The sequence below is a fragment of the Thalassophryne amazonica genome, chromosome 7, assembly GCF_902500255.1.
Source record: "Thalassophryne amazonica chromosome 7, fThaAma1.1, whole genome shotgun sequence".
Lineage (NCBI taxonomy): Eukaryota > Metazoa > Chordata > Actinopteri > Batrachoidiformes > Batrachoididae > Thalassophryne > Thalassophryne amazonica.
In genome coordinates, this window is record NC_047109.1 from 84,470,288 (window position 1) to 84,498,116 (window position 27,829).

The 27,829-nt window shown below is 42.6% G+C and overlaps 2 protein-coding genes across 3 annotated transcripts in view; one reads left to right on the forward strand and one right to left on the reverse strand.

Moving 5' to 3' along the window:
- sec61b (SEC61 translocon subunit beta) overlaps positions 1–8,050 on the reverse strand; it is a 12,646-nt gene extending 4,596 nt beyond the window's left edge. Inside the window, exons 1-2 of the mRNA XM_034174903.1 lie at positions 7,897–8,050; positions 7,569–7,666 (exon numbers count right to left, since the gene is read on the reverse strand). Of these exons, the coding sequence (XP_034030794.1) occupies positions 7,569–7,666; positions 7,897–7,899 (101 nt within the window). The 5' untranslated portion in view covers positions 7,900–8,050. The remainder of the gene's footprint in view (positions 1–7,568; positions 7,667–7,896) is intronic.
- Positions 8,051–8,330: 280 nt separating this feature from the next.
- On the forward strand, positions 8,331–25,859 carry alg2 (ALG2 alpha-1,3/1,6-mannosyltransferase). 2 transcript variants are annotated; one of them, XM_034174906.1, is made up of 5 exons: positions 8,331–8,464; positions 10,357–10,546; positions 12,836–12,973; positions 18,167–18,334; positions 24,953–25,859. In XM_034174906.1, exons 2-5 carry the CDS (start codon positions 10,376–10,378, stop codon positions 25,691–25,693), a joined length of 1,218 nt encoding a protein of 405 aa, XP_034030797.1. In that variant the 5' UTR covers positions 8,331–8,464; positions 10,357–10,375; the 3' UTR covers positions 25,694–25,859. The 2 variants fall into 2 exon arrangements, with proteins under 2 accessions (XP_034030797.1, XP_034030796.1); XM_034174905.1 differs by having other exon boundaries at positions 8,386–8,464; positions 10,375–10,546.
- Positions 25,860–27,829: the final 1,970 nt, after the last annotated feature.

The window sequence follows — 27,829 nt, forward strand, 5'->3', positions numbered from 1 at the left end:
TCCTTCAGAGTTGTTTGGGTGTCTTGGTGTCTTCCCCCACAAGCCTCCTTACTGCAGTTTTTGAGAAATGCTTAAATCAGAGAGAAAGTGAAAGTAAAAAAGAAAAACAGTTTGCAAATACAAATACACAATATAAATACCGGTTTACTGGCTACTACTATTCCTCTCCTTCCCATCCTCTGTCTTCCTGTTAATCCTCCTCCCGCTGAGTGAGGAGTTGTACAGTCTGATGACCTGAGGGACAAAGGAGTTTTTCAGTCTGTTGGTCCTGCACTTGGGAAGGAGCAGTCTCTGGCTAAAGAGGTTACAATTTCTTAATGATTTATGTAAATAAAGTGCAAAACACATCCACTGACTTCAAAATGTTGGGGTATCCAGTGACTGGCTTGTCTAAAGAAAACTGTAATTGATGACTTGTATTTAAAATAATTCTGACATTTAGTTAGTCCAACGACTTACTGGCTCTGAAAATGGAGGCACTATGTATACAAATGGCTGTGCACAGGATGACCCAACATGAAATGAATCTGATTCAAAAGGAAATATAGGAAGGACCGTGCTGTCCAGTAGGTGTGTTGATATACTACAACTCTATCCACCCTGATAGTGTTTTCAGTTTCAGTTGTAGAGGTTTGGGCATGTTCAAATCCCCAGTCATCATGACAAGATGACTCAGTTCAACTGAAACAGAAGCTGTCCGAGGATATTTTATCATAAAGTTTGTGCAGCAAGAAATATCCATTCATAGTACATCTGCAAAGTATTGACAGCGGCTTCACTTTTTCCACATTTTGTTATGTTAAGGCCTTATTCCAAAATGGACTAAATCAACCCCCCCCCCCCCCCCCCCCCCCAATTTTTTTTTTTTTTCACAAAACCCCATAATGCCAACATGAAAGGGTTTTTTGTGCAATTTTTTTTTTTTTTAAATAAGCAACTAAGAAATCACTATTCACATCCCATTGCGTAGTACTTTGTTGATGCCCATTTATCAGCAATTACAGCATCAAGTCTTCTTGAATATGATGCACCTATCTCTGGACAGTTTTGCCCATTTCTCTTTGCAGCACCTCTTAAGCTCCATCAGGTTGAATGGGGAGCGTCGGTGCACAGACATTATCAGATCTCTCTAGAGATGTTCAATCGGATTTAAGTCTGGGCTCTGGCTGGGCCACTCAAGGACATTCACAGAGTTGTCCTGAAGCCAATCCTCTGACATCTTGGCTGTGTGTTTAGGGTCACTGCTTTGCTGAAAGATGAACCATCACCCCAGTCTGAGGTCAAAAGCGCTCTGGAGCAGGTTTTCATCCAGGATGTCGCTGTACATTGCTATATTCATTTTTCACTCAAACCTGACTAGTCTCCCAGTTCCTGCCACTGAAAAACATCTCCACTGCATGATGCTGCCACCACCATGCTTCGATCTTTGTCTCATCAGACCAGAGATTCCCCCCGTCTGAGAGCCCTTCAGGTGCCTTTTGGCAAATTCCAGGTGGGCTGCCATGTGCCTTTTACTAAGGAGTGGCTTCCTTCTGCCCACTCTACCATACAGACCTGGTTGGCAGAGATGGTTGTCCTTCTGGAAGGTTTTCTTCTTTCCACAGAGGAATACTGGAGCCTCTGACAAAGTGACCATCAGGTTCTTGGTCACCTCCTGACTAAGGCCCTTTTCCTCTGATTGCTCAGTTTAGATGGGTAGCCAGCTCTAGGAAGAGTCATCCCTAGATTTGTGCCTCAAGACAATCCTGTCTTGGAAGTCTACAGAAAATTCCTTTGCCTTTATGCTTGGTTTCTGCTCTAACATACACTGTCAACTGTGGGGCCTTATATGTAGAAAGGTGTATGCTTTTCCAGATCATGTCCAATCAACTAAATTTACCCCAGGTGGACTCCAATGAAGCTGTATAGACATCTCAAGGATGACCAGTGGAAACAGGATGCACCTGGGATCAATTTTGAGCTTATGACAAAAGCTGTGAATACTTATGCACATGTGATTTCTTAGTTGTTTCTTTTTTTTTTTTAATTTAATAAAAAAAAGAAAAACTTTTTTCACATCATCATTATGGGGTATTGTGTGCAGAATTTTGAGGAAAAAAAAATGAATATAATCCATTTAGGAATAAGGCTGTAACATAAAATTGTGGAAAAAGCGAAGCGCTGTGAATCCGGTTGTTAAGCGCTGACGTAATGCATCACGTGATAAATCTGTTTCTGGGTCCAAAGACCTCCAAGTTTACAATTAAAGTTACGTCCATTTGATCCTTTTAAGGATTTACAGTTTAAGTTTAGTTTGTGTTTACATTGTGCGCAAACCTCTGTCCCTCCCTTCTCCGCCTCCACCTCAGTTAACCGCATTCGTCTGGTTCTATGGTCAGAACATTTAATAAAACTTTTTCTTTCTTTTACTTTACATATTTTATTATGCACAGGTAAAATGTACGTGTCTGTTTGTTAATAAAAAATTATTTATTACAATAAACAGGACGTCTAAAAACCCAGTTAATATATCCAGGAGAGTTTTAGGCACAATATACAAAGAGTTTTATGTTGCGATGTTAATGCTGTTGTCCGTGTGCAACAGTGTAAGTGCAGCCTGATCAGATCGTCTCAGTGCAGTTCTCAATGTTAATGACAGTGCGCCTTTTTTGTTTGGAGCCGGAAGTTGAAAATCACATGATGCGTTACGTCACACTTAACAACCGGATACTCTCCAGATGCACTGTATAGCTTGGCTACCAGTCAGTCATAATAACCATATTATGAACATCTAGAAAGCCATAGTTAAACTTTGTGTTGCAGTTTACACCAACAGTGAACAATAAAAGCTGATACAACGACTGTGCACACCAAAAGGCGACCACAGCGGCATCTACGCGAGTGACTTCCATGTTGCTTGCAGTTTCCCCCACTTTCAAAAACTCGATCATACACCCATACAAGTCATGCATAATCATTACCACTGCACACATGCACGGAAAGCGTCTAACACAAACAGACACATTCTGATCATGACGCGACATCCTTTTTCAGACCTACTTAGAGTGTTTTCACTGTTATCAGTATTATGTGCGTGAACCAGACGTTTGGCCATCGGAAAGGCATTGCCAAGTCAACAAGAGCTCACGGAAGCACACATTATACTCTCGCAGATGGCAAAACTTCGTGAGGAAGCCGTGTGATATAGAGTTTGATTAAACAGTGAAGCATGGTCGTGATACAAGGTAAAGATGAAATTAAATGGTGGTGAAGATCCTTATAAAATGCCATCATGTGTGCGTGGACAGAGAGTGAGTTCACTGCCTAGTGTTACATATACTCAACAAAAATATAAACGCAACACTTTTGGTTTTGCTCCCATTTTGTATGAGATGAACTCAAAGATCTAAACTTTTTCCACATACACAATATCACCATTTCCCTCAAATATTGTTAACAAACCAGTCTAAATCTGTGATAGTGAGCACTTCTCCTTTGCTGAGATAATCCATCCCACCTCACAGGTGTGCCATACCAAGATGCTGATTAGACACCATGATTAGTGCACAGGTGTGCCTTAGACTGCCCACAATAAAAGGCCACTCTGAAAGGTGCAGTTTTGTTTTATTGGGGGGGGGATACCAGTCAGTATCTGGTGTGACCACCATTTGCCTCATGCAGTGCAACACATCTCCTTCGCATCATCCGTGAAGAGAACACCTCTCCAATGTGCCAAACGCCAGCGAATGTGAGCATTTTCCCACTCAAGTTGGTTACGACGATGAACTGGAGTCAGGTCAAGACCCCGATGAGGATGACGAGCATGCAGATGAGCTTCCCAGAGATGGTTTCTGACAGTTTGTGCAGAAATTCTTTGGTTATGCAAACCGATTGTTCCAGCAGCTGTCCGAGCGGCTGGTCTCAGACGATCTTGGAGGTGAACATGCTGGATGTGGAGGTCCTGGGCTGGTGTGGTTACACGTGGTCTGCGTTTGTGAGGCTGGTTGGACGTACTGCCAAATTCTCTGAAACGACTTTGGAGACGGCTTATGGTAGAGACATGAACATTCAATACATGAGCAACAGCTCTGGTTGACATTCCTGCTGTCAGCATGCCAACTGCACGCTCCCTCAAATCTTGCGACATCTGTGGCATTGTGCTGTGTGATAAAACTGCACCTTTCAGAGTGGCCTTTTATTGTGGGCAGTCTAAGGCACACCTGTGCACTAATCATGGTGTCTAATCAGCATCTTGGTATGGCACACCTGTGAGGTGGGATGGATTATCTCAGCAAAGGAAAAGTGCTCACTATCACAGATTTAGACTGGTTTGTTAACAATATTTGAGAGAAATGGTGATATTGTGTATGTGGAAAAAGTTTTAGATCTTTGAGTTCATCTCATACAAAATGGGAGCAAAACCAAAAGTGTTGCATTTATATTTTTGTTGAGTGTACATGGACACTGTAAATGATTCATTATTTTCACCTAGCCCGTATCATGAGACAACTCGAAAACTACAAAAACTGGATGCACATAACCAGTATGTTTGTGGCTAAGTCCAAGAAAAAAATGTCATGGATCATGGGGACAAATGCCTGATGGAAGCTATGGTAGACTGGCTACAGTTTTCACACGTGTACAATACATGTAACGAGACAGATCTGATCACATGTACTTTTATCTTTTTGTTCCTCGTTTAGTGGTCAATTTTATATAATCTTTTGAAAATCAAGTAATGTATTTGATATTTTTATTTCTATTAGAATAAAAATGAAGTCTCTCAACAACTGAATCAAAAACCTCTTTCCTTTTACATGCACATACACTACCTGTGTATGTGCAGCACATACACAGATGTTGTCCAGGCTTTTCTCATCAAAATTCTGCTGCAGTTGCACTAGCCACAGATGCCCCTTTCTCCACAAGCTTCAACCTGATTCCTCATCACCTTTGGCAATAAGTTGGACACAAAAACAAGGATGATGATCACCCTCCACATCTCCCTCGCAGAGAAGGCGGAATGGGTCTCACTTAAATCAACCAGCCCTACAGAGCACCGATAATAAGTATTGGACAGTACTTAAAGAGCTTTGAAGAAGAAATCATAAAAAGGGTCGCACAATACCACGAGGCCTTAACCGAACGGACCTCAATCACTAAACTGGCAAAAAAACTTTGGCGGAGAACTTCTACAAGAGAGAAAAAGCAACAGTCTCATGCCTGCAACAAAACTTGCAAGACAGACCAGAGACCAATACAGCAAAATAGAAGGAAAACATCGAGTGGAAAGATGGAAACAGCACAAAAGAGCTGGTCGTTTCCAAGAAGAACTCGAAAAGGAATACATCGACAAAGTTGGATCAATGCAGTGGCTAAAAAATGGAAAACTTGGTTTTGATGGAGAAAGAATTCTGATTGGAGCACAAGATCAGGGACTTCTAACAAATGGCTTCAAAAAATGGCAGGGATCTCACAGAATGATAAATGCCAATTCTGTCATACAGCTGTTGAGAGTGTAAACCATCTAACTTCAGCATGCCAGATCCTAATGGCAGATGGGCATTATACATCCAGACACAACAAGATCTGTTAATATCTCCACTGGAAGGTCTGCAAGGAACTGGAGATGGAAGTCAAAGAACATGTCTGGGAGCACGAGCCAGCACCAGTCTCATCCAACGGAAAAGTAACGGTCTTCTACAACAAAGAGATCCCAGCAGGAATACACATTGAAGGAGGTGCAATCAAACCTGATATTGTCATCTGGAACAAGCAAGAGAAAACAGCCAAAATCATCAATGTGACAGTCCCCAGTGACTACGGCCTGAATCGAGCGGAAAGGGGAAAGATCTCGAAATATGAAGACCTGAAAAATGACCTACAAACAACATGGTCATTGAAAGGCATCGATATCATCCCAGTTGTGGTGGGAACAACAGGCCTGATGAAGAAGAACCTGAAGAAATATCTTGAGGCAATCCCAGGCCACCCAAGTGCACATGAGGTGCAGTTGTCTGCAATTAAGGGAACGATCACCATCTTGAAGAGAGCCCTCGGATACAATGCCAGATCTGGTTAGGATAACTATAGAGCCTAGGGTGCAACTTTAGACCCCAGGTTTGGGCCCATTGCATTCTACTAAAAAGACATCAAAGATAAATGAAAAACCATAGAGATGCAGGTCTGTTTCTCTGTCTGATCTATTGTGGTAGCTGACGATGTGACAATAATTCACCACATCAGTGTTAGAGGCTGGTAAACAAAAAGGATTACTGAGTGGAAAATAGGGCTGCCATGACTAGTCACGACTACGTCGACTATTGAAGCCACCGACAACTAATTTAGTAGTCGAAGAGTCATTTACTTGGAACCTTGAACCAATGAAACAGTGCTTTGATCCGCTGCTTCACTGGATCTTTGCTTTGCTCCTCTTCAGAAGCAGCAACTCTGATTCTTACCCCTCTCAAAGCCATTAAAATATGTCAATCTTGAGTCACTTTTGTGTGGATTAAAGCAACTAACTGGGACTCCTGTCTTGTTGCGAGAAAGAAACGAGAAACATCCTCCGTTCCCTTGCTCTAAACGCTGCACCACTGAGTCAAGTTAGAAAGATAGAGTCCGCTTGGAATTTCTAACTTCAAAGCGAATTGCCGTTTAAATCAAATGACACCTCTTTCCAAACATTGTAATACAAAAAATAAACTGCAATCGATCAAAATGTTTTTTCCTCCCAAAATGAGACGTCCTGACTGACGTGCTGCAGCCCAAGACTGTATAGCTGCAGACCTGCAGACTCCAGCAGCCACCCGATCTCAGCTCAGATGTATGGAGTGACATCCATGCTGTTAATGTCTGAAAGGAAATGCTTCTGACAAAAACTATAGATTTTTTTTTCTATCCATACCCAGAGATCAAGGATCCACCATGTAGAGTTTATTTATGTCCAGAGATCAAGGATCCAGTAACCAATTTCATATTTATTTACTTTAAGACTCAATAAAATGCTGTTGACATAGAAAATCTGTAAAGCCTACTTGTAGCACACAGAAAATTCACAGGAGGTATCGATAAGGGAATCGGATCGATAATGGTATAGATAGATAAAATGCAATAAGCTGCAATTTACGTACGATCCGACTAGTCAGCTAATCGCAAAAACAATCGTTGACTAGTTGACTATAAAAACAGTTGTTTGTGGCAGGCTAGTGGAAAAATCAATATCGCCAAGATGCCGGACTTGGGTTCATGAGGCCACGTGAAACCACTATTCCAGGATGGAATAAGTAAGTCTGGAGAAAAATAAATAAATAAATAAATAAATAACTGGATGGATGGATGAACCCACTCACCAAGCCTCAGACACCACACCTTTGACATGTCTATGTCATTTGTGATACAGCATAGAGCGCTCACTTTTGAGGCAAGTGCAAAGATACGACTAAGAAATAAAGAAAACTATGTTTGTGCGTGGTGAGACTTGAGAAGCATTTGCACGAATGAGTGGCGCATGTTTAAATAAATGTTTAAAGGGTGAGATCACACACACACACACACACACCTACCTACCTACCTACCTACCTACCTACCTCTGTCTGACAGTGGATCCTACTGCACGGGGAGCTACTGTCTTGCTCGGGGAGCGTCCAGATGCCCCGACGTTTGTTGAACTTGCTGCTGGTATACGCTGAGAAGAGGCAACAAAATTAAAACAATTTTCACTGAATTAAAATAGGTTTACCTACATTACGGAGCCTGGACTAGTTCTGCATTTTTATTTTTTTAGGAAGCACAGGTTCTAGTAAGTGAATGTCTATATGTATGTTAGCCGCGTCCACAAATGAGAAGCTAATGCTAACAGGCTCATTTCTAAACAAAAGTACGCAGTCCACGTCAACAAAAAGACCCAAAACATACCATTTTGTGTTACTCTTCCGATGCAAACCAACGTTTTATGCCTCGTTTTCAACTGATATCCACGCCAACAGAACCACACAGACCGCCCCGTGTAAAAAAAAAAAGATCAAAACTTGAGAGGAAAACTGACGATCATTCTAAAAGGACACGACTGCACAAACACAGGACCGCTACAGGACACTGAGCATACGCCTGACAGCCTAAAGGCGTGCAATGAGAATGCAATTAATTTTACACCTACTTTTATGTCTTTATTTTCTTATACCTCATATTTAAAATATATTTTGTAAAACAATATTAATTTTTACAATAAATTACTACATCTACTTGTCCTATAAATCAAAGGCACATTCTTTAACTACCTCAGCAACAAAGTGGACGTGTCCCACCGGAAGACTCGCACTGAGGAATTAGACGCCATTGTGGTGCAAACATGAAGCTCTTTAGTTCAGAATAACGAGGGTAAGTGTGAGCCAACATGGCGTCCAAACGGTGCAGTTTCATGATAGTGGTTTGCCACGACGACGTATAATCCGAGATTTCGAAAGTTGCATCAAAATATACAAAGGTAAACGTTATTTGCTTGCACGATTTTCAAGCCCTCTGCTAAAATGTTAGTATAAGCTGTTGGTATTATATTAAAATGCTTTGTATTGTATTGTATCGGCTGCTGCAACAATAATTGTAATCTATTATTCCGGTTGTTTTTATTAATTTATTTCTCTTTTAATGGACTGCAATGGAAATAATATGCATTATTAAGTATTTACATGTACCACGTTTACAGTAGTCATGTGATCAATACCTTATTCAGACCTGAAGGCTGTTCCTCCTTCAGTTTCACTATCTTATACTTGGTTACTTATACTGGGAAATCTGGGAAAACGAAAGAAGATTCCAACGGCATGCAGCTGACTCAGCCAAACAAGCATCTGGAAATGAAGTCCTTTTTTCCCCTGAACATCTGAGCTGTATTTTGGAACTTTTGAACAGTTTTTCTGAGCTCTTTGTACTGTTTTTTCCCCTCTTTTCTCTTTTGTTGCACAGTATTGTCCTAGTCTGTAATAGACTGACTGACAAGTAGTAGTAGCAGCATAGTTGTTTCAGTACTCACACTATTCCAATTTTTAATGTCCAAAACCATCCTACAAATCTTCTGATGCTGTCTAGCCACATTCTCCCCCACCACCACCTCACAGTCCACATATTCCTTAACGCTGCATCTCCAGCATAGGATATAGCCCACCTGCATGCACCATCCTCAACTCCTACACATGACTCATGTGCCTCCTTCTGCTTAACATTCACCACACCCATTTCCATCCTTTTTGCAAAATCTTCAACCAGCTGCCCTCAATTCCTCTCCATGACACCATATCCACCCATCACCTCCACATCACCTCTGTTGCCTTCAGAAACATGCACACTGATGTCTGCTCCCATCACCACTGTTTGATCCTTCTGTACACTCTCTATCACCCCATATAACTCACTCCAGAAATTTTTATCCACCATCTCATAACCCAGTTGTGGGGTATATGCACTGATGACCTTCATCATCAGACACTTGCTTAACCTCAACATACTCTTAATGTACTCTTTGTTCAGAATTACTCAGGCACATTTCTCCTCCCATCCACACCATGATACAACAGTTTGAACTCTCCACTGATGCTCAGCCAACTGTCCCCACCAGTCAAACTGCCAACATTCAAAGGCTTAACTCTTGCTATAACACTTCTGTCTTTCCTCCTCTTTTGCTGCCTCTAGACTCTCAACTCTCTGCTCAACACTTGCCTAATGTCCATCCGCACCCTGCTGGACAAAAGCACCGGTGGCGGTCATTAATCCTGTCCTTGACTGATCTGATATGGAAATTCAACTTGTGATCGTCATGGTTGGTTTGGCAAATTTTATGCTAGATGCCCTTCCTGCCACAACACTACACATTTTTCCAGCTTGGGACTAGCATTCCGAATGGACTGATTTGTGCACCCACTGTGGCTGGGAGTTGATAAAATTTATGGTGCACATCCTTGCTGCTTTTACCCACCTTGTTTTTTTATTTGGGTTTGGGGTCATCACTGTGGATGCAGGAGTTGTAAACCCTATGTGGCTGATTACTGCCACAATCACTGCTGAATTATTGTTGATGGTTGCCAAAAAATTATATTATTGCACATGAATGCCACACCTGATTCAACAGTCCATTCCACTAAAGCGACTAATCGAACATACACAAAGCATTTAATCCTACTTAAAACAAAAGCTTCTTTTGGTACATTGGTTTTATAGTATAATGTGCACTCTGAATTCAGCCATATGAGTTTGATCTTTGGAGAAACATAGAAGGCACACTTCACACAAACCTTTAAATGCTTTCTCAAACTGTTTTTTATTACTATGATTATTGAGAAAAATCAGTAGAGTGATATAAATTAAAAAGTTTATTTTTTTCAGCTGTTGGTGTGTGTACAGCATGGTGAGGGTGGTGTTTCTCCATCCAGACCTGGGTATTGGTGGAGCTGAGCGACTGGTGGTTGACGCGGCTGTAGCCCTGAAGTCTCGGGGTTGCAATGTCCAGATCTGGACAGCCCATTATGACCCAGCACACTGCTTCTGTGAAACCTTGGACCCAGACCTGGAAGTGGTGTGTCCACACATTAGATTGCATGTTGCTGTCTAAACACTGTTTTCATGTGAACACCCTTTTGCCATCATATTTTGAAGGTTTATCAGTTTTGACAGTTGAATGCATTGCAGCTCTGTACACACTATGTACATAATAACTGAATTGCATGCAAAATACTTTCATTTATTTATATATTTTTTGCCCCATAATAGGGCTGCAACTATCGATTATTTTAGTAATCGAGTATTCTATTGATTATTCTCCCGATTTATTGAGTAATCTGAATAAAAATTACTTTTATGTTTTTAAATGACATCAACAGTCCAGGGCTCTCCCTAAGCAATGGCACAATGTTGCTGCACCATTATGCAGATTGTCAAATTTATTGTATCCTTTCTGTTTTCCTGAGTAACTATCTATTTTTTCATGTCTTTACAAGTTTTCAATCTTTCCCAGTGTCAGGAGCTCAGCACTCCCCTGACACTGGACTGTAAGCACATGCGGTTGGTGTAATCCTCAGTCAGGCTGCACGTGAACGTGAGCACAGTCTGTGAAAAACTGGGCTCTGGAGTGTAGCTTTTCCGCAAAAGCCACAGTGATAAATCCGATCTGCACCCTGTCGATGAAAACTTGACTTAAAGTGCATGTAGAGGGCCGAGTCTATTCGGCCAGTGGCGCAAAGCCGTATCAAAATGTCTGTTCGCCCAATTGTTGGCTGAATAAGGCACAAATATTCTGTTCGCCTGACCATGGTCAGGCCAAAGTCTTGACATTTTGCTGAAATGGTGATAGGATGCAGCTTTCTGTCCCATCTCCCCTGCCCCCCCCCCCCCCCCCCCATTTGTAAAATTAAAAATTAAAAAAAATATATTTTTTTTGAAAGGCTGGTGAACTGGGTCCCTGTGTAATTTATTATTTTTTTTTTAATCCCTCTTTCTCTGCAATTCAGCTGATGCATTTCAGCTGGAGGTTGAACATGCAAGCCTCGTAGTCACAGTTTTTTTTATTTTATTTTATTTAAGTTACTATGTTTGTGAAACTTTGTGTGTTGTTCAAAAAAGTGAAAATTAAAAAGCGAAACACTGAGTGCGAGTCTGAGCAAAACACAGAAGAAAGCGTGGACTTTTGCTGAGAGGATTTTCTTTCAGAGACTGTTGATCAGTGTGTCCAGGGACGGAGCTGTGACTCGCCCGGCCTGCGGGGAGTGCTGAGAGCCTCTCACACTGGGTAGAGAGAGGCAGCAGCCAGCCACCAGGCGAATAGCCACCCCCCCACGTAGAGTGGAGAGCAGCCAGCAGACCAAACTGTGTGTTTTTTAAAAATAGACAAACACACTGCTTCGCTTTAAATGGGCAGTAAGCTATTTCAGATGATCTGCGTGGACTGTCTTTCTTTTAAAAGGCTTTATTTTACTCTGTGTGTCGCAGTGTAAACCTGTGGCTTTTGGTGCTACATTGATTAGCTCTTACACAGCTTATGTGCATGCTCTAGTCTTCTTCTGTTTTTTTTTTTTTGTTTTTTTTTCTGGGGACGTTACACCACCACGCACAAGCCTGATATACGTACTACAATGTTAAACAAAGCGTCGAAGCACAGAATTTGCCTCAAACATTTTTTGTAATCAAATTATTCGAGTTACCTGACTAATCGTTTCAGCCCTACACCATAATAATGTGAGCACAGTTAACAGTGATTGTACAGAGTTGCATTGCACAAAATTTTGAACTGGTCCTCTGCAAGTGAACGGTGCATCAGCAGGTGGAGTTTGGTGTTTGTGTAACACATCATCCTTTTAAAGTGTCCGTTGCAGGTCAGGATTACATAGGCAAAAATGTATTCTTCTGAACTATCCCCTGGAGAACGTTTTTCATATCCACCTTTGTCTTTAAATTAAAAATGTGGTAAATCACAAGAATTCCTTCTGAAATTTATTATTTCTTTAGTGTCTCCATTTTTGTTTTTCACAAAAAACAAATTAGAGTGAAATGCACAATTTAACTTCTACTTTGATATGCACAGCGTAAAAAAAATGTTGGGATTACTTCCACATTAAAGCTATACAGCCGAGATTAAGACTTATATATATATATATATATATATATATATATATATATATATATATATAGAGAGAGAGAGGGAGGGGGAGAGAGAGAGAGAGAGAGAGAGAGAGAGAGAGAGAGAGGGAGGGGGAGGGAGAGGGGGAGAGAGAGAGAGAGAGAGAGAGAATAGGAGCAAAACCTAAGAAAGTTCTTTGAGGCACAGACATACAGGATTCTTTAATAGCTTTTCTTGTTTCTCTTCTGATAGGTATGCGTGGGTGACTGGCTGCCCACTAATGTGTTTGGCTGCCTGCGTGCCCTATGTGCCTACCTGAGGATGATCTATGTGGCTTTGTATCTGGTATTCTTCAGTGGGGTGGAGTATGATGTTGTCTTTTGTGACCAGGTAAGTTTTGTGTAACTTCGTTTGTCTGTAATGTATCACAATCGTTGCTAATGTGCTTACTCGGGGGTGGGGGGTAAGGTTGTAAGTGCCGTGGTGTGACTTATGTTGTGATTTGGCGGTATATAAATAGACTGAATTAAATAATTGAAGAAACATACCCAAAACAAAATTATTTCTGCAAAGCTCACATGTTTTACAAAATGGCATGGTGCACATCAGAGCAGATTTTGGACCAAGTGTCACCCATAAATCACTCAGGTAATTAGTGGAGCAATGCACATTTCCAGCAAGTGTTTCAAATGATAACACAAGCATGTAACTTGGTGCAATTGTTGCTGTATCCTCCAGACAAGAAAACATTAACAACCAAAAAAAAAAAAAAAGTTGCCGATGGTTATCACCTACACTACAGTATATTCATGAGCAAGCCTATTGGTTTGATTTGGTATGTCAGGTGTGATATATTGTATGCTGTTGAATTTTCTATTGAGTCACATTAGACATAAATCTTAAATTGGGACCATAGATGGAAATGATTATTTTTGGTGCTGAGGCCTAAGTTTCAAGGTCATGTGACCTTAAATAACCTTGACAAATTACATTTGAAACAGTATCTCCAATACCACTGCTAGAGTTTAATCAGAATTTACAAAGATGTTATCTATGATGTGTAAGGAATTAATAATTTTGACTTCAAAGGTGGTTGAGTATTATGTATTGTGAATAAATCAAACAATTTTGACGATATTCTAGACAACTATTGAAAATTAATGTCCTTAAAGAATGATTAACAAAAACATTTTTGACTATATACAATTGGGCTACAAGTGTTTTAGCTGTACAGGATGATGATGAGTTTGACTTGTTAATAATGGCAATCACATGCAGGTGACAGTAACGCATCATGTGCACTGTATAACAGAAGCGTCTTCTCAGTCTTGTCTCTTGCATTTGCTAAAATGCCAATTTAGCCAGTTACATCTATTTATATAAAGTTCATTCATTCATTCATCTTCTACCGCTTAGTCCATTTAAGGGTTGCGGGGGGCTGGAGCCTATCCCAGCAGCCATAGAGCGTGAGGCGGGGTACACCCAGGACAGGATGCCAGTCTGTCACAGGGCCACAAACAGACAAACAAACACAGACACACACCTACGGACAATTTAAAGATTCCAATCCACCTAACCCGCATGTCTTTGGATGTGGGAGGAAACCGGAGCACCCGGAGGAAACCTACGCAAACACGGGGAGAACATGTAAACTCCACACATAAAGGCCATGGGAATTGAACCCATGACTTTCTCGCTGTGAGGCAACAGTGCTAACCACTAAGCCACCATGCTGCCCTTTATATAAAGTTATTTATTGGAATACGAGGGCTGTCAATAAAGTAACGGTCCTTTTTATTTTTTTCAAAAACTATATGGATTTCATTCATATGTTTTTACGTCAGACATGCTTGAACCCTCGTGCGCATGCGTGAGTTTATCCACGCCTGTCGGTGACGTCATTCGCCTGTGAGCACTCCTTGTGGGAGGAGTCGTCCAGCCCCTCGTCGGAATTCCTTTGTCTGAGAAGTTGCTGAGAGACTGGCGCGTTGTTTGATCAAAATTTTTTCTAAACCTGTGAGACACATCGAAGTGGACACGGTTCGAAAAATTAAGCTGGTTTTCAGTGAAAATTTTAACGGCTGATGAGAGATTTTGAGGTGATTCTGTCGCTTTAAGGACTTCCCACGCTCAGCGCTCTCAGCCGCCGTCGTCAGCCTGTTCAAGCTGAAAACCTCCACATTTCAGGCTCTATTGATCCAGGACGTCATGAGAGAACAGAGAAGTTTCAGAAGAAGTCGGTTTCAGCATTTTATCCGGATATTCCACTGTTAAAGGAGATTTTTTTAATGAAAGACGTGCGGACGGGTCCGCGCGTCCGCTCCGCCACAGGAAAAACACCTCTGTTGGAAGCCTTAAGGACAAGTTGGAACATGTCCTGCTGTTAAACAATTTCTCATATACTCACTCCACTGAAAGCCATCAAAAGCCGCCTGGATTTTACAAATGGTTATCAACACGGAGGTGTTTTTCCTGTGCCGCCACACCGCGTCGGCTGCGTCCCAACGCGCCAGTCTCTCAGCAACTTCTCAGACAAAGGAATTCCGACGAGGGGCTGGACGACTCCTCCCACAAGGAGTGCTCACAGGCGAATGACGTCACCGACAGGTGTGTAAAAACTCACGCATGCGCACGAGGGTTCAAGCATGTCTGACGTAAAAACATATGAATGAAATCCATATAGTTTTTGAAAAAATAAAAAGGACCGTTGCTTTATTGACAGACCTCGTATGTGAGATTTTTTTCCCCGTGTCACATACAATATTAGAAAAATTGAAGACCATGAATCCTGAAATGGAACTATATACCTCCTTCTGCTTCAGTATTGTTTATCTCAGCACATCAGCATGACAGACAGACATTATGTCTAATGATTACCTATAATTCTTTTATCTGCATCAGTTCATGCAGCATAGAAGGAAGCACTGGCTTTAATGGACCATCTGTCTGCCTCGGAATCCATCGTTCATGTATTCTTTGGTGGTTGTTTTAACTGATGTGCTTCTCCACCTTTTCATGGTATCATATTCACATAGAGAAGATTTGATTGTCGACCAATCACCACCTGGTGGTGAGTTGAATCCGCTGGGAGGGGAGGAAGCCGGTCAGTCCCGGCAGGCCCAAATGTATCGTGAGGGTTTGCTCGGAACGACTGGCGGAACCCTCTGTCAGCGAGGTCTTCAACTCCCACCTCTGGGAGAGCTTCTCCCAGATCCCAGGGGAGGATGGAGACATGGAGTCCGAGTGGACCATGTTCTCCACCTCCATTGTCGATGCGGCCGCTCGTAGCTGTGGTCACAAGGTCTCTGGTGCCTGTCGCGGCGGCAATCCCTGAACCCGGTGGTGGACACCGGAAGTAAGGGATGCCGTCAAGCTGAAGAAGGAGTCCTACTTATCTTTGTTGGTAGGTGGGACCCCAGAGGCAGCTGACAGGTACCGGCAGGCCAAGCGTGCCGCAGCCCGTGTGGTTGCAGAGGCAAAAACTCGGGTCTGGGAGGAGTTCGGGGAGGCCATGGAGGAGGACTATGACCCTGACTGGGGATGTTGTCGGGTGGTGGAAGGAGTACTTCGAGGATCTCCTCATTCCCATCGTCACGTCTTCCAAAGAGGAAGCAGAGACTGGGGAGTCAGAGGCGGACTCATCCATTACCCAGGCCGAAGTCACCGAGGTGGTTAGAAAGCTCCTCAGTGGCAAGGCTCCTGGGGTGGATGAAATCCGTCCTGAGTACCTTAAGTCTCTGGATGTTGTGGGACTGTCTTGGCTGACATGCCTCTTCAACATCGCGTGGCGATCAGGGACAGTACCTCTGGGTTGGCAGCCCGGGGTGGTGGTCCCTCTGTTTAAGAAGCGGGACCGGAGGGTGTGTTCCAACTATAGGGGGATCACACTCCTCAGCCTCCCCGGTAAGGTCTATTCCAGAGTACTGGAGAGGAGAATTTGACCGATAGTTGAACCTCGGATTCAGGAGGAGCAGTGTGGTTTTCGTCCTGGTCGCGGCACACTGGACCAGCTCTACATGCTCCATCGGGTGCTCGAGGGTTCATGGGAGTTCGCCCAACCAGTCCACATGTGTTTTGTGGATCTGGAGAAGGCGTTCGACCGTGTCCCTCGGGGCACCCTGTGGGGAGTGCTCCGGGAGTACGGGGTCCAGGGTCCTTTGCTAAGGGCTATCCGGTCCCTGTACGACCGCAGCAGGAGCTTGGTTCGCATTGCTGGTAGTAAGTCAAACCTGTTTCCAGTGCACGTTGGCCTCCGCCAGGACTGCCCTTTGTCACCGGTTCAATTCATTATTTTTATGGACAGAATTTCTAGGCGCAGCCAGGGTGTAGAGGGGGTCTGGTTTGGGATAAACAGAATCTCATCTCTGCTGTTCGCGGACGATGTGGTTCTGTTGGCTTCGTCAAATCAGGACCTTCAGTGTGCACCGGGGCGGTTTGCATCCGAGTGTGAAGCGTCCGGGATGAAAATCAGCACCTCCAAATCCGAGGCCATGGTTCTCGACCGGAAAAAGGTGCTTTGCCCTCTTCAGGTCGGTGGAGTGTCCTTGCCTCAAGTGGAGGAGTTTAAGTATCTCGGGGTCTTGTTTACAAGCGAGGGACAGATGGAGCGTGAGATCGATAGACGGATCGGTGCAGCATCTGCAGTGAAGCGGTCGCTGTATCGGACCGTGGTGGTGAAGAGAGAGCTGAGTAGGGGGGCAAAGCTCTCGATTTACCGATCGATCTACCTTCCGATCCTCACCTATGGTCATGAGATTTGGCTCATGGCCGAAAGAACGAGATCGCGAGTACAAGCGGCCGAGATGAGTTTCCTCCGCAGGGTGGCTGGGCGCTCCCTTAGAGATAGGGTGAGGAACTCGGTCACTCGGGAGGAGCTCAGAGTCGAGCCGCTGCTCCTCCACGTCGAAAGGAGTCAGTTGAGGTGGCTCGGGCATCTTTTCCGGATGCCCCCTGGACGCCTCGCTGGAGAGGTGTTCCGGGCACGTCCCATTGGGAGGAGGCCCCGGGAAGACCCAGGACACGCTGGAGGGACTACATCTCTCGGCTGGCTTGGGAATGCCTTGGGGTTCCCCCGGAGGAGCTGGGGGAGGTGTGTGTGGATCGGGAGGTCTGGGCTGCTTTGCTTGAGCTGCTGCCCCCGTGACCCGACTCCGGATAAAGCGGAAGAAAATGGATGGATGGATGGTTTCAACTCAGAAAACCACTCATTTGTCATATTTTACGAATTGGACAATTGACATCTTCATTTGCTAAATTAACTGATTAACTCTGAGAATATTTTTGACATTGCTGTTTTTGTTGCCGTATTAATTATACTCTAGAGTGAGTACTTGATATCCAGTATAATCTCAAATCTGATACCCAATAATATTGCATGATATTAATCCATTTCTAATTTAGCTTTGGATGTTATCTTCATATCTTTGATGTACTACGGCAGGCATTTTCAAAATGCATCACAAGGGCCTCTGATTTTAGGTCAAATCAACGTGTCATTTGTGTTGCCTATTTTGCCAAGAGAGAACTGTCTCTCAGTTGTGTAAAGGTGTGTATTTCAATTCATACAGCTTCATTCCACGACAGGTGTCTGTGTGCATCCCGGTGCTGAGGCTGTCTCGTCACAAGAAGAAGGTTCTGTTCTACTGCCACTTCCCAGATCAGCTGCTGACTCAGAGGAAGTCTGCGCTGAAGAAGCTTTACCGGGCTCCCATCGACTGGCTTGAGGAACGCACAACTGGCATGGCTGATATGGTACGAGGTGGAAAAGTGATTACGTGACTGTGTTTTTTCACTGCTCTAGTTGTATTTTATGTATTTATTTATTATGTATTGTTGTTGAGCCGGTGCAGTGCCTTAGTGGTTAGCACTGTTGTCCCACAGCAAGAAGGTCATGGGTTTGCTTCCCACCTGTGGCATTTCTGTGTGGAGTTTTGCATGGTCTCCGTGTTTGCGTGGGTTCCCTCCAGGTACTTCGGCTTCCTTCCACTTCCAAAGACATGCAGTTTAGGTGAATTGGAATCTTTAAATTGACTGCAGGTGTTGTACACTGCAGTCATTGTAAATTCTAGTGATACATATTGTTGATAAATGAGTCATAGATTTTCTATATATTAAATACTTTGCAGAGATTCTTTTTCAAGTAAAGGAATTAAAAGACAAATTCTGTGGTCGAGGTTTTGACCTGTCTGGCATCTAATGGAAACAAAGTGATGCTTTGATAATTTTGTCCACCTCAATCATAAACCCTCGGCCTCACCGAATAATAAGCCATGAATAATGAGCCACGCATTGGTGTGTCAGTGATTATTCAAAGAATGAATCACATTTAAAGCTATAACGTATCTGCTACTGAGGCACCTCTATGTGTCTCTCTGTACCTCACATGTGCCAGGTATCAGCCTCTAGTGAGCCAAACCAACCTATCATTTGAGCCCCGTCCAGCTTCGAACGGCTCGTGTCACCGCATATGATCCACGTCAAGCCACATATGATCCATGTAACGCGACATTGGTGGATATTTAGGCATGGGTTTCGTCCAACCCTCTAGCCCTCTCACACTTGGTCCCTTTAAAGTATGGGTTTTCAATTCACAGCATCCATTCAAGATGTTGTCACACAGTCCTGCTGGTGTGCGCGGTGCGCCAGGCTGCTGTTCACCTGTCTTCTAGCGTCATTAAATGCACCAGACCAGCTCGAACCAAACCACAGGTTCCTTGACAGTTGCTTCTGAGATTCTTCTCGCAAGCTTTATTTCTTCTGTGGCTTTACAGTCATTTTGATACCGTGATCCAACTTTTAACTTTGTGTTCGTCCGTTAATGTTACCAAAAATTGCTCTTTTGTGCGCTTGCGTTCTGCGTTCCTGGACAGTCACCTCTGCGCTTCTTCTTGCTGGCTTTATTTCTTCCATGGCTTTACAGTCATTTTGATACTGTGATCCAACTTTTAACTTTGTGTTCGTCCGTTAATGTCTGCAAAATCACTCTTTTGTGAGCTCACATTCTGCGTTAATGCTCGTCTTGAGCACGAGTCATTGCATCAGCGTGCTCAGAGTGCGCCTCATCTGATCCATTATAACAAGATGTTAAATCTATCAAATCAAATCAATTTTATTTATATAGCGCCAAATCACAACAAACAGTTGCCCCAAGGCGCTTTATATTGTAAGGCAAAGCCATACAATAATTACGGAAAAACCCCAACGGTCAAAACGACCCCCTGTGAGCAAGCACTTGGCGACAGTGGGAAGGAAAAACTCCCTTTTAACAGGAAGAATTCTCCAGCAGAACCAGGCTCAGGGAGGGGCAGTCTTCTGCTGGGACTGGTTGGGGCTGAGGGGAGAGAACCAGGAAAAAGACATGCTGTGGAGGGGAGCAGAGATCAATCACTAATGATTAAATGCAGAGTGGTGCATACAGAGCAAAAAGAGAAAGAAACACTCAGTGCATCATGGGACCCCCCCAGCAGTCTGAGTCTATAGCAGCATAACTAAGGGATGGTTCAGGGTCACCTGATCCAGCCCTAACTATAAGCTTTAGCAAAAAGGAAGGTTTTAAGCCTAATCTTAAAAGTAGAGAGGGTGTCTGTCTCCCTGATCCGAATTGGGAGCTGGTTCCAGAGGAGAGGAGCCTGAAAGCTGAAGGCTCTGCCTCCCATTCTACTCTTACAAACCCTAGGAACTACAAGTAAGCCTGCAGTCTGAGAGCAAAGCCCTCTATTGGGGTGATATGGTACTATGAGGTCCCTAAGATAAGATGGGACCTGATTATTCAAAACCTTATAAGTAAGAAGAAGAATTTGAAATTCTATTCTAGAATTAACAGGAAGCCAATGAAGAGAGGCCAATATGGGTGAGATATACTCTCTCCTTCTAGTCCCTGTCATTACTCTAGCTGCAGCATTTTGAATTAACTGAAGGCTTTTCAGGGAACTTTTAGGACAACCTGATAATAATGAATTACAATAGTCCAGCCTTGAGGAAATAAATGCATGAATTAGTTTTTCAGCATCACTCTAAGACAAGACCTTTCTAATTTTAGAGATATTGCTCAAATGCAAAAAAGCAGCCCTACATATTTGTTTAATATGCACATTGAATGACATATCCTGGTCAAAAATGACTCCAAGATTTCTCACAGTATTACTAGAGGTCAGGGTAATGCCATCCAGAGTAAGGATCTGGTTAGACACCATGTTTCTACGATTTGTGGGGCCAAGTACAATAACTTCAGTTTTATCTGAGTTTAAAAGCAGGAAATTAGAGGTCATCCATGTCTTTATGTCTGTAAGACAATCCTGCAGTTTAGCTAATTGGTGTGTGTCCTCTGGCTTCATGGATAGATAAAGCTGGGTATCATCTGCGTAACAATGAAAATTTAAGCAATGCTGTCTAATAATACTGCCTAAGGGAAGCATGTATAAAGTGAATAAAATTGGTCCTAGCACAGAACCTTGTGGAACTCCATAATTAACCTTAGTCTGTGAAGATTCCCCATTTACATGAACAAATTGTAATCTATTAGATAAATATGATTCAAACCACCGCAGCGCAGTGCCTTTAATACCTATGGCATCTATCATAAACATACTTTTACAACTGCTTATAAAGAAGGAATGAACATACAACTGTTTTACCAAGCTATTACAATGTCAACATTACAAGTGATGACCTGTTCCAAATATGTTCTCCACCTCAGCGCATGAGACAGAGACAGGAAAAAAGCTCCAAATGTCCTCTGTGAGTCCAGAAGTGATTTGAGGTGTTTTCAGCATCCAAGCTCTGGCAGAAAATGATAAATCCGCCACAAATAATTATTTTATATACAGCGCAAGAGGGCTGAGCATGTCCTGTCCTCATAGCTGCCAGTTGCTCGGATAATGGACTTTTAACAGCCTTGTCCTCACGACAAAGATGCCTCTAAAATCCTTGTTTGTCTCCATACTACCTCATCTACAAACTGCTTCATGCTGTTTTGAATCAATTTTGTACTTCTTGAAATTAGAGCCATGCTCAGAGATGAGCCTCATTAGCCAAATATTCTGCCTCTAAGAGCCTCTCAGAGCCAATATTCTCCCATGATTGTTGAATAACTGAACTCGTACCAAAAAAAAAACATGCTACGAGACTCATTATTCATCCTTCATTATTTGGTGGGACCAGGGCTTTACTTATTAGCAGTGATGGACACAGTTCCGCTAACTGCTAATTAGCAAAGCTAACATTTTTGTTAGCGGATTAGATTTTCAGCTAACATTGAAAACCATCAGCGGACCACTTAACTTCTGCTAAATTTAATTCCACTGACTTTCAGTCCGCTAACATTTTTTTGCTGGAATACTGAGTAAAGCTTAACAGTCAGAAACATCTGTAAAACCTAAAATCCTACATGTTAACTCCTGTCATGTGTTTTGCAATAAACAGACCGATGTGAGAAGCTCAGTCCTCCCCCAGTAGAAGGGGGCAGACCAGCTGCTATTGCAAAGAAGAAAAAAAAAAGTAATTTACTTTCAACATGCCGATACTCCGACAGTGGGCAGGAGACATGAATTTAAAACCAACTAATTCCAGACAGTTTATTGAAATTAACAACAACTTTGTCAAGTGAAATATGATATTGCACATATTTTTTAAAGTAATGCACTAATTCCTGAAAGTTTGAGTGTTAAACAAGCGTAGGTGCGGAAAGGCATTATGGGAAAATTCAAATGATCACTCTCATGTTCTCTCACCCCCCCCCCCCCCCCATCAAAATGCAGAGGACACTGCCATCTGCTGGATGGGAGTGTAAATAGACCAACATATTTGTGAATCTCAAACACAGTTTTACGCTCAGAACGTCTCAATATAAGTGGATCACCGATCACACGCATTGTAAAAACCAACACACAAGCTACAGTAACTTTACAGGGGTGTCAAAATTGGCATGTTTTTTGTTTATTTCAGTTTCACATTATATCAAAGTACCACAATTCGCCCCATTGAGATAGCCCATAATCTCTTGTGCACCAGAGAGTTGGTGCAGGCAAAATAACACTGAGAAACTACGACGACAATTGCAAATGAACATTATACGACCAAAATATAACTTTTATGCCTTTCATAACATTTTTAATAGACTGCTGCATGAGACCATGAAAACTTGCTAAAACAAATATTCTGTGGCTTCTACGTTTAACCTGTGTGGAACTTCATATACGCAAACCAAATTTCAGACATTTTATTTATATATATATATATATATATTACTCTGAAACAAACAGTGCTGTAAAGGACAATAAGCAGGATGTTAAAGAGCAAACCTCAGTTTCCTCCAGAATGACATGGTAAATAATGGACTGCATTTATATAGCGCTTAAAAGGTACTCACTACACACCGGGTGCAGCTAGGGGATTAAGGACATTGCCCAAGGGCCCTTAGTGATTTTTTTTTTTTTTTCTTTTTTCTTTTGGTCAGACTTGAATTTGAACTGAGGATCCTCTGGTCTCAAGCCCAACGCTTTAACCACTAGACCATCACTTCTCCTAATGAACATGAAGTGATCACGGCTCACAGCGATTCCACTGTAAATAACGGTGAAACAACCTGGGCTTCTCGCAGGTTTACATCAAACAAACACAGTAACAATGTAGTAGAGAAGCTTGAATCTTCGACTGGACTGGGTTGCTTGACGTGAGGACGTTTCCTGAACCCAGTCCAGTCGAAGATTCAAGCTTCTCTACTATGGAAACCACCTGGACAACTGAGAGCCTACACAGAAACAGTAACAACATCTAAAAGGTTGAGGTTTCAAATCCCACAAAACTTCGGAGAGTTCATCGTTCTGCGAGATGTCAGTTACATTGACAAATGCATTGAGACGCTCTGATCAGGCTGCAATTTAACTGCTGTACACGGACAACAGCATTAATATTGCAACATAAAACTCTGTATATTGTGTCTAAAACTCTGGCGAATATATTATCTGGGTTTTTAGATGTTGTTATTGTGTTGGTTTTATGTAAACATGCAAGAAGCTCAGGTTGTCCATCCATTTTCTTCCGCTTATCCTGGTCGGGTTGCGGGGGCAGTAGCTCAAGCAAAGCCACCCAGACCTCTCGATCCACACACAGCTCCTCCAGGGGAACCTTGAGGCGTTCCCAAGCCAGCTGAGAGACGTAGTCCCTCCAGCGTGATCTGGGTCTTCCCCGGGGCCTCCTCCCGATGGGACGTGCCCGGAACACCTCCCCAGAGAGGCGTCCAGGGGGCATCCGTAAAAGATGCCCGAGCCACCTCAGCTGGCTCCTTTCGACGTGGAGGAGCAGCGGCTCGACTCCGAGCTCCTCCCGAGTGACCGAGCTCCTCACCCTATCTCTAAGGGAGCGCCCAGCCACCCTGCGGAGGAAACTCACCTCGGCCGCTTGTACTCACGATCTCGTTCTTTTGGTCTTGAGCCAAATCTCATGACCATAGGTGAGGGTCGGAACGTAGATCGATTGGTAAATCGAGAGCTTTGCCCCCCTGCTCAGCTCTCTCTTCACCATGACGGTCCGATACAGCGACCGCATCACTGCAGACACTGCGCCGATCCATCTATCGATCTCACGCTCCATCCGTCCCTCACTTGTGAACAAAACCCCGAGATACTTAAACTTCTCCACCCGAGGCAAGGACACCCCACCGACCTGAAGAGGGCAAGGCACCGTTTTCACCGAGAACCTTGGCCTCGGATTTGGAGGTGCTGATCTTCATCCCGGATGCTTCACACTCAGCTGCAAACTGATTGTTGTTGTTTTTTTTGTTTTTTTTAGTAGCGGCAGGCCAGGTGCACAAAAACAGAAGCGCTCTGGCTTTTTGTTTGTTTTGATTTGTTATCACCTTTGAATTTACTCCGTAGCACTTGCAGTACTTAAACTTGAAACTGGCGTGGCTGACTGTGTACTGATTCAGTACTAAAAGTTAGCGGTTAGCTGTAATTAAACTAAATTTTTTAGCGGTTTATCGGCTTAGCGCTATAAAAGTTTTCAGATAGCGGATTAGTGGTTATCGAAGCTAATTTTTTGGTTAGCTGTGCCCACCACTGCTTATTAGGTACAAGTTGTTGGCAGCTGCTAATGAAGTAACTGTATAAAGTAACTGGCAACACTGGTAACTAGTAACTATAAATAATAACTTTTTTAAAGTAACTTGCCCAACACTGGATATTAAACAACTCCATTTTTTTAAAGCAGCTGAAAAGGCTGAGAGCCCTCCTAGAAAAGGCTCAGTGACATTTGAATTTCAGTCTTGACTTTAGGATAACCAAATACACTGTCTTTCAGCTTTTAGGCAAATAAGACACTTATGAAGTATGTGAGCTCCATAAGAATTAATCTCTCTGTGCTTCTTCTTAGATTCTGGTAAACAGCCAGTTCACTGCAGGCGTCTTCAAAGAGACCTTTCGTAGTTTAGAAGGACTTCAGCCAGACGTTCTCTATCCATCCCTCAACACAACCACCTTTGACCAGCCTTCTTCTGATGCACAGGGCCTTGGAGGGCTAGTCCCTGAGGGAACCTCTTGCCTTTTTCTCTCTTTGAACAGATACGAACAAAAGAAGAATCTGGGCCTGGCTCTGCAGGCGCTGGCAGTCCTAAGGAGCAGCCTACCTTCAGACCAAAGAGCAAACATTCACCTGGTGGTGGCAGGGGGCTATGACGAAAGAGTTACAGAGAACATCCAGCATTATGCTGAGCTAAAAGATCTGGCAGCACAGCTCCGCATAGAGGATGTCGTTACATTCTTGCGTTCCCCCTCTGATTCTGTGAAAGTGGCTCTGCTGCGAGACAGCACAGCGGTACTGTACACCCCAAGCAGAGAGCATTTTGGGATAGTTCCCATAGAGGCCATGTACTGCTGTTGCCCTGTAATTGCAGTGAACTCTGGGGGCCCACTGGAGAGCGTAGCAGATGGAGAGACAGGCTTCCTGTGTGATCCAACAGCAGAGGCCTTCTCTCAGGCCATGGAGAGGCTTGTCAAGGAGCCCAAACTGTGCAGGGACATGGGACAAGCTGGGAAGAGGAGGGTACAAGAAAAGTTTTCTCTTCAGGCTTTCTCAGACCAGCTACATGGGTACATTGTTCAGCTGAGTCAGTAATGAAAGGCAAGAGACAGAAGAAGACATCTAAACATTATGGTCTACTGAACTACACATACACACATACAGTTTAGTCTGTTCAGGCAGAAAGAAAGATGAAAACAGAATCGAGAGCTCTAACTATTAATCACTTTATTTAATTGCCAACTATTTTGGTAATTAAATTTTGAGCTTTTTTCATGTCCAAATCGTCTGATTTCAGTTTATTAAATGCTAATATTTTTTGGTTTCCTTCCTCTTCTCTTAGAGTAAAATGAATATCTTTGGGTTTTGTACAAAAAAGATATTTGAGGATGTCGTCTTTGGCTTTGAGAAACACTAATCAATCATTTTTGCCATTTTCTGACATTTTATGAACCAAACGATGCATACATTAAACATTAAAGTAATTAAAAGATTAATAAAGAAAATAATTGTTAGTTGTAGCCCTATGAAATATGTTAGGAATTTTTTTTCAGGCTTTTTGTGTCTCAGGAAAAGAAAAAGCTATGTGCAAAATTTTCTTACATTTTCTTACTGTTAATTTTTTGCAACTTTATGTCCTTTATATGTTGGATTTTTAAAATTTTATAAAGTAACTACTTTTGTGATAACATATTTAAGAGCAAGGTTAAAAGTTATTAGTAGTTTATTCAATTACAAAATAATTGTTAGTTGCAGCCCTAATACAATTTTGTCAGACCAAACATGCAACATAAGTAAATTGCTTAAACATTACAGTACAAGTCAAACACAAGATTTATTCAATATGTCACTTGAAACTTTACGCCTCTTTGCCAGTGCAGCTAGATAGCTGCAGTGTAACATTAACACTACCATATCTCACGGCATTTCGTGATTCAACATCACGAAATGTACATTAATCTATTGGTTCGTGATATTGTCACGAAAAGTGCCACGTTTTGTAACAGGAGCACAAATTCATTCGAATACATTTTGTGACAAGAGCATGGAATGAAAAGTGATGGTGGGGGGGGGGGGGGTTTAGGGGGAGAGGGAGTGTTAGTAATAGTAAGATTAAAAAAAAAAAAAACCCTGTCATGAAAATGTGACTCACTTCATGACAGGATCACGAAAAACAACCCCGTGAGACTGGGTTGCATTAACGTCAGGATTTACAGTAGCAGCAAAGTTTAACCAAAATAAGTGTTTTGTTTTTTTTGTCATGGTAATTAGTAGGGGTGCACACGGCTGATATTTTGGGCACATCTATTTATTGGCAGATTAGTTATTTTTAAGATGTGAAAAACCATATCTGATTGGTACAACCCCTGGCAAAAATTATGGAATCGCCAGCCTTGGAGGATGTTCATTCAGTTTAATTTTGTAGAAAAAAAGCAGATCACAGACATGACACAAAACTAAAGTCATTTCAAATGGCAACTTTCTGGCTTTAAGAAACACTATAAGAAATCAGGGAAAAAAATTGTGGCAGTCAGTAACGGTTACTTTTTTAGACCAAGCAGAGGGAAAAAATATGGAATCACTCAATTCTGAGGAAAAAATTATGGAATCATGAAAAACAAAGGAACGCTCCAACACATCACTAGTATTTTGTTGCACCACCTCTGGCTTTTATAACAGCTTGCAGTCTCTGAGGCATGGACCTAATGAGTGACAAACAGTACTCTTCATCAATCTGGCTCCTGGCTCCAACTTTCTCTGATTGCTGTTGCCAGATCAGCTTTGCAGGTTGGAGCCTTGTCATGGACCATTTTCTTCAACTTCCACCAAACATTTTCAATTGGATTAAGATCCGGACTATTTGCAGGCCATGGCATTGACCCTATGTGTCTTTTTGCAAGGAATGTTTTCACAGTTTTTGCTCTATGGCAAGATGCATTATCATCTTGAAGAATGATTTCATCATCCCCAAACATCCTTTCAATTGATGGGATAAGAAAAGTGTCCAAAATATCAACGTAAACTTGTGCATTTATTGATGATGTAATGACAGCCATCTCCCCAGTGCCTTTACCTGACATGCAACCCCATATCATCAATGACTGTGGAAATTTACATTCTTTTCAGGCAGTCATCTTTATAAATCTCATTGGAACGGCACCAAACAAAAGTTCCAGCATCATCACCTTACCCAATGCAGATTCGAGATTCATCACTGAATATGACTTTCAT

Coding starts and splice junctions, on each gene's coding strand:
- alg2 (XM_034174906.1), top strand. CDS start 10,376: ATGGTGAGGGTGGTGTTTCTCCATCCAGACCTGGGTATTGGTGGAGCT. Junction 10,547..12,835: donor TGGACCCAGACCTGGAAGTG/GTGTGTCCACAC, acceptor CTCTTCTGATAG/GTATGCGTGGGTGACTGGCT. Junction 12,974..18,166: donor ATGTTGTCTTTTGTGACCAG/GTAAGTTTTGTG, acceptor ATTCCACGACAG/GTGTCTGTGTGCATCCCGGT.